The sequence below is a fragment of the Pelodiscus sinensis genome, chromosome 2 (assembly GCF_049634645.1).
Source record: "Pelodiscus sinensis isolate JC-2024 chromosome 2, ASM4963464v1, whole genome shotgun sequence".
In the NCBI taxonomy this organism is placed as follows: domain Eukaryota; kingdom Metazoa; phylum Chordata; order Testudines; family Trionychidae; genus Pelodiscus; species Pelodiscus sinensis.
The window spans coordinates 67,483,769-67,505,693 of NC_134712.1; the positions used below are offsets into that span (position 1 = coordinate 67,483,769).

At 44.1% G+C, this 21,925-nt stretch overlaps 1 protein-coding gene across 1 annotated transcript in view; it reads left to right on the forward strand.

Annotated features, from left to right (window-relative positions):
* Positions 1 to 4,972: 4,972 nt before the first annotated feature.
* Positions 4,973 to 21,925, forward strand: part of PXDNL (peroxidasin like) — a 175,333-nt gene continuing 158,380 nt past the window's right edge. Inside the window, 1 exon segment of the mRNA XM_075919820.1 lies at positions 4,973 to 5,257. Within this exon segment, the coding sequence (XP_075775935.1) occupies positions 4,973 to 5,257 (285 nt within the window).

Sequence of the window (21,925 nt, forward strand, 5' to 3'; positions counted from 1 at the left end):
GAATAAAAATCGTTCCTCATTTAGCCCGGGTTGCGGGCTCGTTTAAAAAAAAAACGAAAAGAGGAAAAGAAACCTAAAATCGAGAATGAGCAGTTCTATTTCTATGTGTGTGATTTTTTCTGTTAGCTACTGCTTTTACTTCCACTGACTCCTCAAAAAGAAAAAGAAGAGAAAAATAATACCTAGAGAAATCCGAACAAGCAAACCGCGGAGAGGCGTGTCTCCCCATTCACTGCTCTCCCCATTATCATTATTGTTTAACTTAACTGGTTTAAAAAAAAAAGAAAGAGAAAAACAGAGGACAAAGCCATTGTAATAAAGAAGTACAAGCGAGAAGAAAGCTGGGGACACGCACACAAAAGCGGCGGCACTTAGGAGGCGCGAACGCTCAGCCCTTTGAGTGCAAAAATGCCGGGCTCCCCCAGTTTTAAAAAGTGTGCTAGTTGCGCTGAGCCAATGCTGATGTCGGACGGGCACTCGGCTTGTATCCGCTGCCTTGGGGAAGCACATATCCTCCAAAAGTGCACCCACTGTGCCAGCCTGACGACCAGAGCCCGCAAGGAGCGGGAACGTCGTTTAAAAGAGATCCTGTTCAATAAGGCTGTCATGCCTTCCTCTGCCTCAGGATCCTCTGCCTCAGACCCCACGGCTGAAAAGCGGAAGGCTCCTTCTGAGGCTATGCCTTTACTGAAAAGGAAGAGAGCCTCTCCCGCTCATTCCCTGCCAGCTGCTCCGCAATCGTGGGTGAGCGCAGGTGACAAGCCGGGTACCTCTTGCTCGAGGGTAACCCGTGCTCCTTCAACAAAGAGGCTGGCCGGCATTTCTCAATCTCGACAGCCCTCAGTACCGCAGAGCTTATGCAACATCTCCCTGACAATAAGAGGTCTCTCCTTAAAGCCATTGTCCAGGAAGGGTTCACTGCATGTAGAACATCGCTTCAGATCACCGCGGACATTGCCGACACAGCCGCTCGAGCGATGGCAACAGGTATCGCGATGAGAAGAGCTTCCTGGTTATTGTCAGCGGGAGCCCCTAAGGAGTTGCAGTCCAAAGTGGAAGATTTACCCTTTGAATATCAAAAGCTGTTTGCCTCTACTACCAATGAGGTCCTCCGTTCTGGCAAGGACTCTCGTACTACCCTTCAATCTCTAGGGATGTACACGCCACCTTTCAAACGCAGGCGGTACTACCCCTTCCAGAGGAGATCTGATTACTTCTCCTATAAGCAGCAACAGCAACGGGTATCCGACCAGCCTAGATTTAGACAGCGCCCTCAACGCAAACGTCAGCAGTATAATTGCTCTTCAGCTCGGCCTTCTCAGAAGCAGCAGTTTTGACTCCTATGCGGGGGACTTGAACACATCTCCACCGGTCAACACACTAAAGCCTGCCACCACCTTATTCCACCACCGCCTGAGGCCATTTCTTCGTCAATGGGCCACCATTACCTCAGACCGATGGGTCCTAGAGGTCATATCATCAGGCCTAATGGTCCCGTTTGCTTCAATTCCCCCTACTCCTCCTCCCACCCCATCCCTTCTCAGGGACCCATCTCACGGGGCCACTCTTCGAGAAGAAGTTTTTCACCTGCTCGAGATCGGAGCCATAGAGAGAGTACCCGATGAATTCCGGGGGAAAGGGTTTTACTCCAGGTATTTTCTAGTCCCCAAAAAATCCGGGGGGTGGAGACCCATCCTCGATCTGAGGGGTCTAAATCGTTTCATCCGAAAGCAGCACTTCAAAATGACCACGCTGGCCAAGATCATGCCAGCACTAAACAAAGGAGACTGGTTCGCAGTCCTAGATTTGCAAGACGCATATTTCCATGTGACAAGACACATAGCACACAGGCGTTTTCTGAGATTCGTAGTGGGCGACGACCATTTTCAATACAGGATACTGCCTTTCGGCCTCATTTCAGCCCCAAGGGTGTTCTCCAAAACACTGGCGGTAGTGGCTGCCCATCTACGCAGGATAGGAGTCTCTATCTTCCCCTACCTCGATGACTGCCTCATCAAGGGATGCACCCAGTCAGAGGCACATCACATGGTAGTCGCAACTTGAGATTTGTTCGATTCTCTCGGCCTTATTGTGAACATTCAAAAATCACGTCCGCAACCAACACAAATTCTAAACTTCATAGGAGCGTGTCTCGATTCCCAGTTAGAGAGAGTTCATCTGCCAGTCGAGCGTTTTCAACTAATACAAGAACTGATAAAAACAGTCTTGCAAGCTCCAACGCTCCCAGTACGCGTATGCCTCCAGCTTCTGGGTCATATGGCTTCGACGACAATCATAGTGCGCCATGCAAGGCTACACCTCAGGTGCCTGCAGCATTGACTCAGCACGGTGTACAAGCCTACAAGACACAGCAGCTGCAAGACTGTGGTGCTTCCAGCACATGTCAAAGACTCCCTATTATGGTGGACCAATCACAACAACATGCTGTCAGGAGTCCCCTTCCACGCACCGCAACCATCAGTGGAGATAACCACAGACGCTTCTTTCATCGGCTGGGGTGCCCACAGGGGCGCAAAAACAGTTCAGGGTCGTTGGTTCATGACTGAGATGATGTTCCATATCAATCTTCTCGAGCTACGAGCAGTGTTTCGTGCCTGCAAACACTTCAAGTTACACATAAGAGGCACTGTCACCAGAATTCTCACAGACAATGTAGTGGCGATGTATTATGTGAACAGACAGGGAGGTGCCCGATCCCGTTCACTTTGTGCAGAAGCGATCCGCCGCTGGAAATGGTGCATTCAAAACAACATCTCTATAGTCGCGTCATACTTACCGGGTGCGAACAATACCACGGCGGATGCACTGAGCAGACATTTCCCTCAAGACCATGAGTGGGTTATCCGCACGGATGTCCTCTTACCTCTCTTCCATCGGTGGGGCTTTCCGGTGATAGATCTCTTCGCTACACGTGCCAATGCGAAATGCAGAGCTTACTGTTCCAGAGCAGGAGTTGGCGGTCACTCTCTGGGAGATGCATTTCTCCTTCATTGGGGCACATCACTCTTGTATGCATTCCCCCCTGTTGTACTTATTCCCAGAGTACTCAAGAAGATCATGATGGACAGGGCACGAGTGATACTCATAGCCCCAGCGTGGCCCAGGCAGCCATGGTACTCAACTCTTCTGCAGCTCTCCGTACGAGCACCGCGCCGATTACTATGAGGTGGGTGCATAACTGACTAGATAACCATGCTGAGAGAGTAGTTATTAATGGATGACAGTCATGCTGGAAGTTCATAGCAAGTGGGGTTCCACAGGAGGCTGTTTTGGGACCGGTTCCATTCATAGAATCATAGAACACTAGGACTGGAAGGGACCTCAAGAGGTCATTGAATCCAGTCCCCTGCCTTCATGGCAGGACCCAGTACTGTCTAAACCATACCTGATAGACATTTATCTAACCTACTCTTAAATATCTCCAGTGATGGAGATTCCACAACCTCCCTAGGCAATTTATTCCAGTGTTGAACCACCCTGACAGTTAGGAACTTTTTCCTAATGTCCAACCTAAACCTCCCTTGCTGCAGTTTAAGTCCATTGCTTCTTTTTCTGTCCTCAGAGGCCAGGACATGGGAGCGCCGTGCCCTCCTCTTGTGCTCTTGCAGAGATACATTTTTTAAAAGTGTATAGTTAACAAGAATGAAAACCATTAGGACTTTTGGAAATGTAAGTGGAGTGCTGGGGAAATTTCTCCAAACTCCTACAGAACTTAACAGAGAGTAAAATCATTAACACCATTGTTTTGAGAATTATCTTACAGATCTATGTTATGGACATGTACGGGCCCACTGATCAGGGTGAGAGGGCAGAGCCAGGGGGAAGTTGTCCTAGGATCCAGCGATTTTAAAAAAAAAAAGGCCCATGGCTGTCGCTACCACAAAAGCGGTGGCAGCTGGAGCCCTTAGTTTTTGGAGAGTACTCTCGGCACACTCTGGGAAGCACTGATTGAGGGCTGGCTAGCACAGCCCCACTCCTTCTTGCTGAGGCCTATGTCACGTTATTGGATTGTGAGGGGAGCAGCCGGGTCACTGCTGCACCCATGGGGGGGTGTTTGCCCCAAAAGTGGTACAAAGGGGGCCATGTGAGGGGTCAAACAAAAGCTTACTTTCTTCTGATTCTGTATCTGCTCTTCATATATCTGTATAATGTCTGTGTGTGGAGTTAGGAATCTGTAATCTGTATGGAGACTGGAAGTCTCTCTGAATGTGGTTGGGCACTGGGCAGAGCCCGGCCTATGGACATGCTAATTAGCGAGGCCCTGTGGGACCATAGCACTCAATGGGCCAAGGACGCACCTCAGGAATGGTGACCTACACCTAAGGGCTACCAGCAGGGAACACAGTGATAGGCCACAGGCCAGGTGACCTGCTGCAGCCAAGAAGAGTCCAGGAAGGATGTATAAAGATGTCATGTGGCTGACTCCATCTTGGTACTCAGCTCAGCACTTCATCCCAGAGGCAGCAGTGCAGGGATTGAAGAGCCGGAAAGAACTGTGGACCCATCCTAACCTAGGATGTGCAACTAAGGACTTCTAAGCCAGCAGCTATAACATCTTTGCTAGAGCCTGCATCAAGAACTGGGAGATTCGATGTATGTAAAGTACTATTCCTTTAACAACCTTACTCTCATACTTTTCTTTCTGGTAGCAATAAACCTTTAGATGTTAGATGCTAAAGGATTGGCTCAGCGTGATTTGTGGGGAAGATCCGGAGGGTAAATTGACTTGGGATCTGTGGCTGGTTTCTTGGAACCGGACAGAACTTGTTCGGGATAGTTGGGATTGGGTTCTAAGACCCCCCCACCGGTGTATGAGGCCTGGAGCCATCTGGGGCATGGATATTGCTGGGGTGTCGGAGGGGTTTTGCTCGTGAGGCTTTAGGCAGGCTGCTGAAGTGTTCCTGATTCTTTAATTAAAAAAAAAAACCACTATTGCTGATCCAACCAAACTATGAGAGCAGAAGAAATCATTGTTGCTCTGAAGACAGTTATTTTGATGAAAGCTGGACATGACATTTGTGTATTCTTGTATATCTACTGTACTAAGGCACATGGGAAACAAAGCAGTAGAATAATGTTGTGGAAAACTGCAGTTGATGTCGCTGATTTCAGTTCAGATTGCTGTCTCTATATCGTGAGAGATATTTCCTGGGTGATTCCTAGAAAATACACACCTGCAATTTCATCTAACCAGATGCCCTTACTCCACAAAGATGCCCTTGAAAGAGCATCGGATGTAATTACATAAAACAAGTCTCTGAGGAGTAACTGTTTTGTAGCAGGTGTAAATGTTCAGTGATATGTGCTCTGGGAATTCACTGCACAATTCCCATTAGCAGTAATACCCTACTTCCTCCCACGCCCTTGGCTTAAGATGTATCAGCCTAAGAAAAGATCCATCTGTCCAGTACAATTTTTCAATACTGTGAAAGTGGGACTTATTATAATAGGGTCCCAGAGTAATTACCTACACAGCCATTCTGTGAGGATAGATGTAGCAATGTTTGGTTCTGTAGTCCACAATTCTGCATAATACTAATGCTTTGTACTCCGGGAGGCAAGGAGTGTATGCAGGGCTCCATGGAAGCAGTTCCCACAGAGATTCACTTGTAAGCCCTTGTATAGCACCTTCAGTCTGAGAGGGGCTCAGATCCCCAAAGGAATGTCATGTAAATCCCAAATTGAGGTGCTACTGCAAGCCACAACCCTCCCCCGCCAAACTTGGTAGATGCTTAAACCTCAATTTTCATTGTAAAATGTGCCCTGGAAGTCTGTCTGAGTGGACGTGCACACTGCTGACCTGTGGACAACTATGACATGCCAAAGCCTCAGCACAATTTTCACACCAGGTGAACCTAGGCACCGCCCTGCCTGTCTTAACTACAGGGTTCAATGTGGTATATATTCTTGGAGCACATGTCCAAACATGATGTAAGGCAGGAGGTGCCCTGTAGCCCAGGAGTTAGGGAGCTCACTCGGGAGCTGGGAGTTCCTAGTTCAGTGCCCTTCTGTGCCTGATGAGAAGAGAAGAGAGATGAACAAGGGTTCTGAACTCCACAGGAGAGTGCTTTAACCACTGGGCTGTGAGATACTTGATTGTGGGTTTCCCTGAGCCTCTCCTGATGAACTTTTTTCACTTTGCAATAAATAGGCATTGAGCCAGAGAGCATGAGAATGATTTTATAGTGCCATGGTTAGGGCATGCCCCTAGCATACACACTAGCATACACCATTCCTAGTCTCATGTTCTGGATTTTCTATATCCCATTTTCAGGAACAAATGTTGCATAGGAAACCAAAGATGCCTAACCCAGGGTTTGTTGGATTATACCGAGTGGCTCAGCATTACAAGCAGTAAGTCTCTTTGTGGATCTGGGCCATGAGGCTTTACAAAGGAACGTGCCATCATCTGAGTGGCAATTGTTTTATAAGGAATTACAGCGCCATGCATTTATCATGTGCTACTAATATTTCAGCAAGGCTCTGCCATTGAAACCTCTCACTGGCTTAGGAGCGGAATCTATGTGTTCTGTTTTCTCGTTTCAAGAAATGTTTTTTTTCATGACTGTATCCGAGGAGGGCAGCAAATCCGGTCGGTAATCAAATGTATGACAGACAGCATGAAGCTGCAAGTTACTGAAAGCGAGTGTACTTTGGAAATGTATACAGAGGATATTGCTAGCTTAGAATAGAGTTTGGCTTGGGTAATGTGGAAGGAAGAGCAATGCCTGCTACAGTTTTGGTCTGTTCTAAAGGCAGTTTGCCCTGCAAAAGAATTGTTATGAGTTCTGGGGATAAACAATCTCTGCAAGAAATAATTTAGTAGTATTCAGAGCATTCTTCTCAGGGGAATGGAGAATTTCCCACTCCTCACTTCACTTGAGTGTCAGGGGCCCTCTTCAGATCTTGACTAACTTTCTCAAGACACACGGCACGCCAGGAATAATGGGGGTCTCAAAAATTAAAACAGTGTTACCAAAATTGCAAACCAGCTCAGATCTCCTGTTCCTTTTACAAGTTATGTGAGACCATAGAGTCTGGACTCCAGGAATATTCCTGATCAGGGGCCCTGCTCCACCAAAGATTGGGACCGGGTTTCTCCCCCAGCCCCATCTGCTGCTCTCAGGTGCCTTGCTGGTGCATCTCCCGAGCCTGTCTCTAATCCCCAGGCAATTTTAAAAGGGCCTAAGGGCCCCTGCCGCCACTGCTGGCAGCACAGCGAGGCTAGATCAGTTTCCTGCCTGCTCTGGCTCTGCATGCAGCTGCTGGTGCATCTCTGGGGCCCCTAGATAGGGGGTATCTCCATGTGCTGCCCCCCCCAAGTGACCTGGTTGCCTTTGGAAGTTGTGGGGATGGTGCCTGCCAGCAGCAGCATGTGGAGCCCCCTCCCTCCATCTTACCTCCCTAGGAGCCACTGCCAGAGGGCATGTCCCAGGTACGCATCATATTCCCTCGCTCTGCACCTACTCTGCACTCTAACTCCCTCCCAGGGCCTGCATCCCCCCGACCCACCTCTCCTGTCCTCAAGCTCCCTCCTGGAGCCTGCAACCCTCACTCCTTTCTTTACTGCAGCCCTGCAACTAGCATCCAGGAACTCTGTTCCAGGAACGCACCCCAGATTTCTTCTCACACCCAAGCTCCCTCCCAGAGCCCGAAACCTCACCCCCCATACCCAAATGTTCTCCAAGAGCCTACACCTACATCCCTTTCAGTACCCCAACCTCCTGCTCCAACCCAAAGCCTGCACCCAGCGTCCAAACCCTGGCCCACACTTAGCGCCCCTCCCACACCCAAAGTCTTTTCCAGAACCTTAGGTGATTGGGAGGGGGAGGGACTTGGACCTCCTCTGTGCACCTCTGACATTTCTACAAACCTGTCACCCCTCCCCTTTAAACGGTTGGTTTAGCTCAGATAAAATATCCCTTCTCTAGTTCTTCTCCTTGACGTTCAGACTCGGCTGAACTCCATCTAACCGGGTCTAATATCTATTGAACAAACTGATGTCCCTGGATCTTGCAAATGTTGGAGTTAAAGATGTGAATTTGTACTTTCTGGAGACTATTTCTGATGGGGAACTCTCCAGAGAGTGTAAGGTCTGAATATGGCAACCTGACAGAATCCAATAGAAATAGCACCCCACTTGAAAATCCCCCATAGGAAATCACCTATCTTAGGAGTCCATTTGGGGCTAGGGCAAAGGAGGTAGTCACTTGTAATGAGAGAGCTGTGAATCTGGGGGACGTTTTGGGAATTTGTGAAATCAGGAGCCCTGGGTCCAAGGTAAGAAGAATAAGTTGAAAGGAGAAAACGTAGTTGAATTGGAGTAGGGGGAGGGATAGAGAAATCTTAAAACTGAAGGTAAATTTGGCTAAGCATCCAAACTTTTTCAGACTAATTCAAATTTAACTGCTGAACATTTTTCAGCAATAAAAAGTGGGTGGCCCTTGCAGAAGACAGGTTTTCATTTTAGTGCTTCATTCTTTCTCCCTGTTAGAGATGGAGCTATTGAAGACATAAATTAGTGATCGTGTAAATCTTTCCTGACAGTATTTCTTGTATATTGTACTCTTCACAAGTCATGTTGTCCAGGGAGTGAGCTGATGGTTGTCAAAATATATTTTTAATTTTTATCCCCTTTGCATTCGTATATTATAAATGCAAGATCAAAACCATAATCAAAAGAGTCCCTCAGGCTGAATGATGTTAACCCCAGCATACATCATCTCTCAGAGCTATAGGGGACAGACGGGATAGCTGAATCATGAAGCATAATTGCACAGAAGTGATGTTATGAAAAGAACAAAGGTTTCACAAAGGCTGTTGCCATAAGGTCCTAGATTAATTTTTAAATAGCCCAATGCAAGTCATTCTGCAGCATTTAGAGTGACAAATGGCAGTGGCGAATAGACTGCTAACTCATGCTAATTGCTTTTGACAAAGATAATTTCCCAACACCCAGACTAATTTTATATGATGACTACCATGAGCAAAGCAGCAAAGTTGCAATGCCCAGATACTGAAAGACAACCAACTTAACTGACAGCTTCATTATTCATCCTCCTTTGATCAGGTGTTTCCCTCCTTTTTAACTATTCAGATAGAAGAAGAGGAATGAAATGACACAAGATGTATTGACCTAGTTTAGAAATGTTGCTTGTTTTTATCACTAAAACCCTCCTCAGGTTATCTCTACGCTACTGGCTGAGGTGAGGGGCAGCGATCAATCCAGCGGGGTCAATCACTCTCCCATTGACTCCGGTACTCCACCAGAATGAGAAGCGCAAAGATAGCTGATGGGAGAGCATCTCCTGTTGATATAGCACAATGAAGACACCCCAGAAAGTAGATCCAAGTAAGTTGACTTCTGCTACATTGTTCACAAAGCTAAGATTGTGCAACTTAGATCACTCCTCCTCAGTACTGTAGAGCAGGCCTCTATTGCTGCTAAAATTAGACTTCCAAACACAGACCATGGATTAAGCTACTGCTAAGTCCATTTAGACCTCCATAAAAATATTTATGTTTTCTATGGCCATATTGTGGAATCTGTGGCATAGCATTCAGTTGTGTTTTGTACTGTGTGTTGAATTGGAACTACAGCATGCGAATAGAATATTTGTTCTTATGTATTGTGTGACTAAAAACACAGAATGTATTAAATTTGTTGTGAAACATGTAGGCTGCTTATGTTACTATTCAGTTCTTTCTTTGGCTGATCCACACTGTAGGATGATAGCCTGAGATTGTGGAGAAGTGGTCAAAGTTTGTGCTGTGCCCACAGACCTCCTGTTGGATCTTGGGCATATCATATAGCCTAAATTTCTCATCTTTTAAAATGGGGATAACAGCTGGCCAATGGGATTGTTGTGAGGAGAAATTCTCTGAATGTTTTTGTGCATTTTTGTTGTAACAGGAAGTCTTTAGTACATATGTGGTTTAATGGGATTTAGAGGTGGAAGCAAGAAGAAGCCAGAACCATGTGTCCAAACAGATTTGTTGTCTACTGCTGGGTGCTCTGTGGACCATAAGAAGCCCCACAGTTTTGGGGAATTGATGTCCTATAGAGAATAGTGTTTGCTTAAAGAGATTAATTTATTTCCTGCTAAATGCATTTTTGCTGCTCTTTAAATAATTAGCATTTGGTTGAAAAATGGCAAGTAACTTTTATTGTGAAAGGATTCAACATTTTCCAGTTTTTGCCATTTGGGGGGAAGGAACACTGAAATAATTTCAGCTTTCAGTTTTGTTAACAAAGTGCTAACATAGACAAGTTTAAGTGATAGAAACATGGTGTTCTATTGCTTGATCCTGCATTCCCGGCCCCCTTAAATTTGTATAGTTTCAGGATCAAACCCCAGGAGTAGCAATTCTTTAATTCCATTTGTAATGCTGCCAGGCCAGGGCTATGTCTATGCTACACTACACATTGTGCTCTGCAATTTGCGTATCTTTTTCCGATAGTTTTTTCGGAAGAGGCTTTTCCGAAATTGGCCCATCTACACTGGGCCAAATTTTGGAAAAGCCTCCTCTTTCAGAAGAGCCCTTCTTCCTCATGAGAGGAGGAATACAGGGACATCTGCTCTTCCGAAAAAAAAAAAAAGCGGCAGAGCAATTGCGTTCCCTGGATGCGGTGGAGTTTTTCCGAAAAACCCTGTAGTGTAGACATAGCCCAGGTGTCACTTTATGCCAACGTCCCCAAGTGCTCAAATCATGGCTGGAATCATTTTAGCTCTTCTGTGTGCTATTATTGTTAAAATAGGTATTAGAAAAAAAAAGTGTTTATGATTTAGACTTTAGTTGCTGCATGTTTTAATGTCACTTATAATATTGGTGTCCTTTACTGTAAGATAATATTTGAGCAATTGTATTGCAAGCTTCCTTTTGAATCACCAGAAAGGAAAGAGACATTTACTAGCATAAAATGCTAATCTGCATCAAAAGGCGTAGTATCCAGCAAAAAGAGAAAGATCTATTCACACTAGCCAGATTATTGCAGAACATTACAGAGGACAAAAGACTCAGTTGTCCTTCGTCCCTCACTCCATCTCCCTGCGAAGATGAAACACTCAAGTGAACTCCTCCCATCAGCTGAGTTTGCAGGTCTCAGCAGGTGGGAGATAAAAATCCCAAGTGGAACAAACTGATTCCCTATGCTGCTTTGACTCTGGGGGCAAAGTTTCTAGGCATAAGCAAGGACTTCCCAGGGGTACACCCTGGATTAGCCCTAAAAGTACACATAGGGCTTGCTTGTTACAGAAGCTTCTATTGCTTTTTTAAATTTAAGATTGTCATACATGTGTGTGTATACATTTATCTTGCTTTCACTTTGTAAATAACTCTGATTTCTTTTTCCTATTTAATAAACCTTCAGGTAATTTATAAGAGGATTGGCTACAAGAATAGTCTTGTACATATTTAAGGTGCAGTTGACCAGCATAAGTGACTGGTCCTTTTGGACTGAGACTCATCTGACTATTGCTGTGAGTCTTGGTGTAAGGGAATGTCTAGCCTAAAAGGCATGCTCACCTGAGCCGTGAGACAGATTGGAGTGCCCACTTGAGCTCTCTGTGGCTCCATGTTAAGGCTGTGACAGTGCCTGAGGAATTTACACTTGATAGCTGGTTGGTCAAATCAAGGTATGGAACTTACAGCCGATTGCGGGTTGCTGTCCTGGTTTCTGACAGTCAGCCCTGAGGTTAGCGCTCCTGCTTTGGAGTCACTTTGTGCCTTTCTTGCTTTGTTTATTTTATCGAATGCTGACAGTGGACTTGATAATAACATTTAGCAACTTAGATCTGTAAATCTCAATATACTTTATGATGTTATGTGAAGTAGTATTATCCCCACTGAGGGAACTGAAGCACAGAGTGGTTGTGATTTAACCAAGGGCACATTGAGTCCATGTCAGAGCTACAGAGAGCTCAGCGTTTTAATTTTCCATCAGGTAAAAGATGTTCATTGGATCTCACTGCCTCACCTGTACTCCAGACAAATCCATGAAACCAGGGGTTTATGGTGGAGCTGTCGATTTTGAAGTCTGACTAGGAAATAATTTCAATAGCATGAAAGGATCAGTTGGAGACAGAAACCAAGTATAATGCGGGTGGGCTGCTTTGACCTGGACAGTGCCAGTTTTGGTGCCAGTTTTAATCCCAAATTCCTTCAATTAGCAAGGCTCAGGAATATTTCAGAGACAGCACTCAGTTCTTACCAAGGGGTCCTCACCCAGCTCTGACAGCACTCCCTTTTTGGAGGCAGCTGTCTTGTCTGAGGTATGGAGGCTCAGATTTGTTGCATAAATAGTTCTTTATTTGACTGACTAGCTTCTAGCCCGCCTATGGCCAAAATGACAGGCAGGTCTTTGTGATGTTTTGATGGAAGGAACAGATTAAGGGATAAAAGGGAGAGCGCTTTGAGGTGAGAAGTGCAAAGCCATCTAATGTCTCTTCCATCTTCTAAGTGAAAACAATCATTGTATAAACAATATTGATTTCAGAATAAGTCTTGTCTGCTGAAACGGACGAATTGAGGATTACACTAAGAATGGAAAATCAAAGCTTTGAATTGGAGGAGTTTATTTTACCAAATATATGTCAGGTGAAGTATTTACTGAATTTGTATAAAAAAACCCTCTCACATATGCAATAGCTTCTGTGTTTTTTCCATGGATCGTGCCAAAAGAATAATTTCATATTAAATTCACATGGAGATTCCTTGCTCAAATCTCCTCTCTCAGTTGTCAGAAAGGTGCTTTGCGGGTTGCCAACCTATGGGGTGAAGCTGATATCTTGAAAGATATTATCCATTAGTCCTCCTCAGCCAGAAGTTGAGGGATGAGAGGCAGGAGTGTACATTGTGACAGAAAAGAGCACACTTTTGTGGAATAAGCAGTTTTTATTTGACTTCATAAAATGCCATGTATTTGAAAGGATTAATAGTCTGCTGTAACATATCCTGGAAATGGCTGGTCAGTGTAAGCTAAAGAAAGTAGAAAGTTTTAGGCTGATTTATTTTAATTTAGAATTTTGTATTCATGAAAGGTTTAGTTTTCTGTTTCAGATTAGCAATGTGTTTTGCAATGAAAACTGGAGCTATCGTGTAATGAGGCAGAGTTTTCAAATGTTATATGTACATTTTTATGGGGTTTCCATCTTCTCCTGTGGCGAATAAAATATGTAGCAATCATCTAACCATTTTTACTTAAACAAAAAAGGTTATTTGCATGAGCTTCATAAATTCTGACATACAAGCATGCTAACTATAAATGTTGAGAACCAATCTAAACTATTGTTTCATTTACACGAGGGAGCTCACATTACTAATTGATTACAAACTACCAGATCGGGTACAAGTCTGTAGATATTAGCTATTCCAGTATCAGGATGGATAATGCAAGGATCTTTCAAATGACTGCATTTTTGATGTGAGGAACAAATAGAAGGAAAATGGATATCACTTTTCTTTACCTTTTGATAAATGAGCTGGAATTCTTTTCCCGGATGTACTATATCCCAGAAAGAAAAGTCAGAGGCATTGGTGGATGTGAGAATAATATAAAATGAGCATGCAGAATTATTAGATAGTCTTAGTTAATTATTAACATTCCCTGAGAGAGGAGTATAGTATATGAATAAATGCAAGACAATCCAAAACAGTATTAGCCACAAGCTCAAGTATATACTTGAGATTCTAGTTCAGGGATGGGGAACCTGAAGGCTAGGCCACCACTTACATACAGCTTCCACTGGCTGGGAATTTTGAATCACATCAGCTGGGAGTAGCAGAGCTCTGTGCCTGCAGACTCTCAGTAAACAAACCATCTTGCAGCCCACCAGCAGTTAACCCTGATGAAAGGCATGTAGCCATGGGGCCGGAGGTTCCCCACCTCTGTTCTAGTTTTTAAATGCACTCAGGGGTTATGGCACAAACTAACACAAGCCAAAATATTCAAAGTTAAGTGTACTGTATATCACTAATTGCCACAGGAAAGCACCAAAGGGGAAAGTTTTACCTGTAATTTTAGAAATATAAATATACATTTAATCCATTAAGGGGCATTTACTTTGTTCTTCTGGTGTATGATGTGGCTACAATTGTGGCACTAAAATAGCAGCAGCCCCAGATACTTTTCACCATTAATAATGACTGTTTTGGGGAGAGACAATGTATTTTCTGGGAAACCAGAAGTTTAGCTCTTCTGGATTTTCATTATGTAGGTAAAAACAACAAGAAGTCCTGTGGCACCTTAAAGACGAAGTGGGTCTTTGTCAGCTGCATCTGACGTCATGGGTCTTTGCTCAGGAAAGCTTATGCTCCAATAAATCTTAGTCTCTAAGGTGCCACAGGACTTCTCGTTGTTTTTGCAGATTCAGACTAACATGGCTATCCCTCTGATTATGTAGATAGTTATTGAACCATTGCATTGTATAACAAAAGAGAGAAAATAGTTTCTTAATTTTACCAAAGTATTGATGTGTCTCAATGGCATTTTTTATTGTTTGTTAAGCTGATCTTGTCATTCCAAGTTTCATTAAATGGAAAAAAGCAGAGAAAAGAGAAGCTGAAAGTTTGACTTAAAAACTGGAATTACTCACAAAGGAAACCTCCTTTTTTAAACAAAATACAGGACTATGTAGCACTTTAAAGACTAACAAGATGGTTAGTTTTTTAAAGACCCTCCAGCCCAGATTTCTAGTCACAAGTTAAAATGAAATGTCTTAGAATTCATTTTCTATTGTTTGTTTACTCCCAACTTTAAAATGTGTGTCTGTGACTAGTACATGAAATTACTCCTTGAAAATATTAAGATGGCTAAAATTACAATTAAAATATATAGGACTGTTTCAGCTTTTATTCATGAGAATTTACAGTACAGGCAGTCCCCGACTTACATGGATCTGACTTACGTCGGATCCCTAGATACGAACGGGGTGAGGCAACTCCCGCACATGCGCAGCAGCATTCCCGGGGCTCGCTCACCTGGGGTCCCGCAGAGCTGCCGGGCAGAGGAAAAGTGCCTCCCCACGCCCGCTGCCCCCCCCCACCCCCCTGCCAGCAACAGGCTGCCCCCTCCCCTGAGCAACAGGCTGCCGAACAGACAAAAGCAGCCTCTCTGCCCCTCCTCCCCTCTATACATGCCAGGCTCCCTGAGCGCAGCAGCGTCCCCGGGGCTCGCTCACCTGGGTCCTAGAATCCACCTCCTCCTCCTCTTCGGCCGGCTCCAACTGGCCTCTGCCTGCAGCAGCTGGCCACAGGGACAGGGATCCCGCAGAGCTGCCGGGCAGAGGAAAAGTGCCCCCCCACGCCCGCTGCCCCCCCCCCCCCGCGGCCTCGCATCCTGCACACCTCCCCCCTCCCTCCCTGCCAGCAACAGGCTGCCGAACAGCAGACAAAAGCAGCCTCTCCGCCCCTCCTCCCCCTATACATGCTGGGCTCCCTGGGCAAACAAAGACTCCACCAAAACAAACAAAGTGCTGGCCTCATTGTGTTAGCAAAAAAAGGACCCTCCTCCTAGAACCCTGGGTGGTGTGTGGAAATAAAGCTATTAGCTCAAAGCATGGTGCAGAGCTGTTTGGTATTTGATGAGTTACTCCTTTAGTCCTGAGTTTGTCACAGGGACAGAAATAGATGTGAAATCTTCTGAACAGGGGAACAGACAGCAAAACAAACATTAGAGGGGAGTTAACCTTTCCCTATGCTATCCAAAACTAAAAAAAATATTTGGCTAGAGTTTCCCCTACAATATGTACCAGTTCCGACTTACATACAAATTCAACTTAAGAACAAACCTACAGTCCCTATCTTGTACGTAACCCGGGGACTGCCTGTATCTGTAGCTTAACTTGGATTGAGAAGAATCTAACATTTACAGGGTTGCATATTTTCTTGCCCCCAGGAAGAGATTTTCTGTGCCCAGTCATTGAGAACTGGGCCAAGTTTAGGACTTGTCAAGGAGTTGGCTCAGTAGACTCTCTCGAGGCTTAAGAACTCACATAGCAGCAGCCAAGTAAAAAGTAAAGAGCTCACCCCTGTGAAAAATGTAAAAATCCAACACTTAGAAAATGAGAGACCCTCTCTTACAAGGGAACAGCTCTCTTTTGGAACTATTCAATTTCTGTTTTCATGCTCAGTCTGTGCCTTTTTCCTAATTCTCTAGGCTGCCCATACATCAACTTGATATTCAAAGCAGGAAAAAATAAACATGCAGGGTGACTTTCTGGAGAGCAATACAAAGGAAACATTTTAGAAAGTAGGTACATTTAATTTATCCATCCATTTGCAATTCCCTGGTATTACTCCAGAATTTGAACCTTGTATTTTTATTGTAAATCAGTAATCTCCTTTTACAAATTAATCCAAAATGTTCTCCTTCAAACTAAATTAGAGTTAAAATGAGATATGTTGCACTTTTTCTAAACCACAGACATTTCTTGCTGCCAAAACCTGCTGCTTCAGTAAGTTTTCTACTGATTTTTGTCTAATAACAACTAGTATGGAATTATGAGTCTTTGGCTGAACTGAGTTTATGGGAAACCATAACGATTGCTGATCTTGCCAAAGATACATGCAAGTTCCTGTTTTCAGTGATCTACCTCTTTATTTTGCCGGTGTGTTTAGTTTCAATCTCAGTAATCTGTATACAGACAATGTGAAGGGTTCCATGCTTCCTGTTGTAATCTCTGTGAAACTGGCATAAAGACCATGATGAATTGATTTGTTGTGTTAACAGGAGGTGGCCTATGTGATGGCTTGAACCTTCTGTATAGGCTGAGTCACATTGCTCTTACCTTCTCCTGGCAAGCTAAATTGTTTCTGAAGAGTGCAATGGTAAAGGGATCTATGTTTGCAAATGGTACCATGCAGCAGCTCTGCCCTCCAGTTAAGTTTATCCAGAATGACAGGGTTTTCACCCAGTGAAGAGCAGAAAGCTGGCATGGAGGTACTTATCTGAAAGGCCACTATATTTGTGGGTACGGGATTACTCTCAACTGCCATTACTTTTCTCTTTGCTCTCCATTTATTCAAGCTCCATGTATGTGATCTGTCACCTGCATGGAAGAAGGGTATGGAGATGCATTAGTTTCACATATTAAAATGACTCTTGGCATTGATGGGAAGGAAATCCAAATTATTAATTTAAAATGTCCTATTATCTCTTTTTCAGGGATTTGTGGTTTAATAGAATACAAGAAATCCTCGCAGGTACATTTAAGAAATTGAAGCATCTGAACCCTTTGTAAGTCTCTGATTTGCCACTGGCATTCTGTCTGTGAACTGCACAGTAATCGGCATTTTTACTCACATGCTGTATATCCAGGGTTAAGCTTTCTTGTTGCAAATATTATTCCATTGATGTGAATCAATCCTGTTGTCTCCAAATATATTTTTGTTGTTTGTCGGTATTTAGAAAGTGGATTGGACAAATCTTTCTCATCAAATCTCTTATCAAGGAGTCCAGGAGAGCTGGCTGTATTTTAAGTAGTGTTATTGAAGGCAGAGGAACAAACCATTCCGATGAGCAGTAAGAAAAGCAAATATGGCAGGTGACCAGCTTGGCTTAGCAGTGAAATCCCTGGTGAGCTTAAACACAAAAAAGAAGTTTACAAGAAGTGAAAACTTGGATAGATGACTAGGGAGGAGTATAAATATATTGCTTGAGAATGCAGGAGTGTAATCAGGAAGGCGAAAGCACATTTGGAATTGTAGCTAGCAAGGGATGTGAAGGGTAACAAGGAAGATTTCTACAGGCATGTTAGCAATAAGAGGGTGATTAGGGAGAGTGTGGGACCCATACTGGATGAGGCAGCTGGGAAAATCTGAAGTACTCAATGCTTTTTTTGCCTCTGTCTTCACAAACAAGGTCAGCTCCCAGACAAATGCACTAGGCAACAAAGTATGGGAAGGAGGTGGTCAGCCTTCGGTGGAGAAAGAACAGGTTAAAAACTATTTAGAAAAGTTAGACATACATGAATCCACGGTGACGGATTTAATGCTTTCAAGGGTGCTGAGAGAGTTGGCAGATGTCATTGCAGAGCCCATGGCCATTATCTTTGAAAACTTGTGGAAATCAGGGGAGGTCTCCGATGATTGGAAAAAGGCAAATGTAGTACCCATCTTTAAAAAAGGGAAGAAAGACAATCCAGGAAACTACAGACCAGTCAGCCTCACCTCGGTCACTGGAAAAAACATAGAGGAGATCCTCAACGAATCCATTTGAAGCACTTGGAAGAGGGGAAAGTGATCAGGAATAGTCAACATGGATTCACCAAGGGCAAGTCATGCCTGACCAACCTGATTGCCTTCTTTCATGAAGTAACTTGCTCTGTAGGCATGGGGAAATCAGTGGATGTGACATATCTTGACTTTAGCAAAGCTTTTGATACAATCTTCCACATAAGTCTTGCCACCAAGTTAAGGAAGTATGGATTGGATAAATCAACTGTGAGATGGATAGAAAGCTGACTAAATTGTCGGGCTCAATGAGTAGCGATCCATGGCTCAATGTCTGGTTGGTGGTTGATTTCAAGCAGAGTGCCCCAAGATTCGGTTCTAGAGCTGGTTTTGTTCAACATTTTTATTAATGACCTGGATAAGGGGATAGATTGCACTCTCAGCAAGTTTGTGAATGACACTAAGCTAGGGGAGATGTAGATACATTGAAGAGTATGGATAGGGTCCAGAGTGACCTAGAGAAATTGGGGAATTGTGCCAAAAGAAATCTGATGTGGTTCAACAAGGACAAGTGCAGAGTCCTGCACTTGGGATGGAGGATCCTAAGCACTGTCAGGCTGGGGACTGACTGGTTAAGTAGCAGTTCAGCGGAAAAAGATCTGTGGATTACACCCTGTGAATGAGAAGCTGGATATGAGTTAACAGTGTGCCCTTGTAGCCAACAGGGCTAATGGCATATTAGGGTGCATTAGGAGGAGCATTTCCAGCAGATCTAGGCTGCGTCTAGACAGCAGCGTTTTTTCGGAAAAAGATATGCAAATTGTGAAGTGCAATTTGCATATCTTTTTCTGCTTTTTGTGGGGGGGAGAGGCTTTTCCAAAATTCGGGGCAAAATTTCAGAAAAACTTCCTCTTTCGGAACTTCCCGTATTCCTCTCACTGAGAGGAATACAGGGATGCTGAAAGAATGCACCCACTTTTTCGGAAACTGTTCTGAAAAAACAGACGTGTTCCCTGCAGTTCAGACATAGCCCTAGAGAAGTTATTATTCCCCTTTATCAGTCTCTGTTGAGGCCACATCTGGAGTATTGTGTCCAATTCTGGGCCCCCCACTACAGAAAGGATGTAGACACATTGGAGAGGAGCCAGTGGAGGGCAATGAAAATGATTAGGGTGCTGGAACACATGACCTACGAGGAGAGGCTGAGGGATTTGGGTTTGTTTACTCTGCAGAAGAGAAGAGTGAGGGCAGATTTGATAGCAGCCTTCAACTATCTGAAAGGAGGTTCCAAAGAGGATGGAAAGAGGCTGTTCTCAGTAGTCACAGATGGCAGAATGAGGAGCAATGGTCTCAAATTGCAGTGGGGGAGGTCTAAGTTGGATATTAGGAAAAATTACTTCACTAGGAGGGTGGTGAAACACTGGAATGGGTTACCTAGGGAGGTGGTAAAATCTCCATCCCTAGAGGTTTTTAAGTCCCATCTTGACAAAGCCCTGGCTGGGATGATTTAGTTGGGGTTGGTCGTGCTTTGGGCAGGGGTTGGACGTAATGACTTCCCGAGGGCTCTTTGAGCCTTATGATTCTATATTAGTATTCTGAACTTTTCATGCTTTTTTTTCATGGTTTTGGAATCTTTTTTTAAAAAAAATCACACTGCTATTGCTTATGCTATTCTTGAGGACATACTAAGCAGTTTAGATAGGAATACAATCCTCACCACAATTAATTTCCTGTTTCTACATCCTATTAGATGACTAAAACTTTCTAAGCAATAGAGTAGCGAGACAATTATATAATAAATAAAATGCTTCTGGTACAAATTTTCAGATGAAACTCACATTACGCTAAAGTCTCTGAAACTTTTGGATTCAGATACATCTTCCAAAATAACTAGTAGTCTGACTACACACAAATAAGTATACACCTTAAACAGCAGCAAAATGAAGACTTTTTTTTATTTATTATTCTGTTTTCATTATTCACCATACAGGGACAAATCTTGCTCCTTCTATACCTTTTTTGCAGTGGATGTGGGCCCCAGTTCAAAAAGAAATTTACTCATATGTTAAACTTTAAGTAATTATTCCTGTTGGTTTCAGTGTGTCAGCCGAAATGGTCAGGGCAGTGTGTGCGTGTGTGTTACACCCAAGTCTTCAACTGCTGAGACGCAAAGTCTCATTGCAGTGGGCAGCCTAGGAGTCTGGAGGGCACCCTGAAAAATAGTTTAACGTCTGTGACTTTACTGCTAGGACCGGGGTCCTGTCGCAGAGGGCAGCCAACAGGCTCTCAGATGCCCCGAGTTTATAGGAAGAGCTTATTACACCTCAGATTTTATCTGCTAGGATACAGAAATCCCTTCGCAGCGGGCAGCCTGGGGAGGCTGAGAGGTGCCCCAACGGATCTGTCCCCTGGAAGTGACACGATCCAAAACGCCCAAGTTCTTCCTATACCTGTCCCTTTTGACCGGCCGAAGGTCTTTTGTTTGTGTTCGGTTCGGGTACAGCAGCACGGGTTCAAGTCAGAAGCTTGACACGCACTGGCTTATTTATAGGAGAAAGAAAGAGAAAAGAAATAAAGAAACTTGGTTCAGTATATTTATATATTTATAAGTGAATGAGGGCACCCCACTTATTTCCAAAGTTTATAGCTAAATCACCTTACCAAAGGCAGTTTACAATAGAAATGAAACAGCTTGACTTAAGAAAACTATAATAAAGTAACTAAACTTACAACAGAGTGACAATTGAAGTGTACACATAAAGGAAACACATTGCAGGTACAATTCTCACCCCTGCGTTCCAGACTTGGCGTGGCCAGCGTCTTTCTCTCAATCCCTCGGGAAGAAGTAGGGCGAGGTTGGGCATCCCACGGACCTCGGGAGACAATCAATACCTGCCAGCTGGTGTAGGTGATTGAAGCTCAAATGGGGTGGGCAACTCAACCCCTCTTTATACCCCTTGGGTCACATGGGCTTCTTCCTGGTCTCAAGTGGCCAATTAGGAAAATGGCTTTGAATGCCAAGTTTCCCACGAAGGGTGCAAAGCATAATTCACACCTGGGAAAAATGCAGACAATGGGCACCTCTGGTATGTGATGGGCGAAGATTCCTCTCCTGAGACAGTGCAGGCGTGTCAATTACTGATACTAGCCATCACGGCGACGGGAGGCCTCCCAGTCATCAGCTAGCCCATTTACTGTCTGGTTTCTGTTCATGGTAGAGTCAGGGACAGGCACCACACTTGCGTTCCCAGGACATCAAAGGCTGACTGCCTTTCTCTTGCTCTCTGGGAGGGGGGAAACAAGATGGGGTTCGTGTCTGGCTACACAGTGTCAGTGGCTACTCCTGTGCTTAAAGTAGGCACGTGCTTAAGAACCTTGTTGAATCCAGGACATGGTGCTCTTATATTGTGCAACGAGAAATGAGTATAGGTTATACCCAAGGTTATTTAGAAGACAGAATAGAAGAAATCATTGTTCTCAGGAGGTAAATTTTAAAATATAGAAAAACAGGAATCATACTTCAGAAAATTAGTTTACATGGATTTCTTCAATCTGCGTCCTGTTACATGGATTGAAAACGGGTGGAAAGACCATAAACAAAAGGTAATGAAGTTAAGTGCCAATGTATTGAGGCAAAGGACCAAGTTGATGGTGAACATGGAGTAATAAGTTAGAATAAATGGGATATGGCAGAAGAGGAGGAAATAATAATGTGAGGGATTAAATATATTGA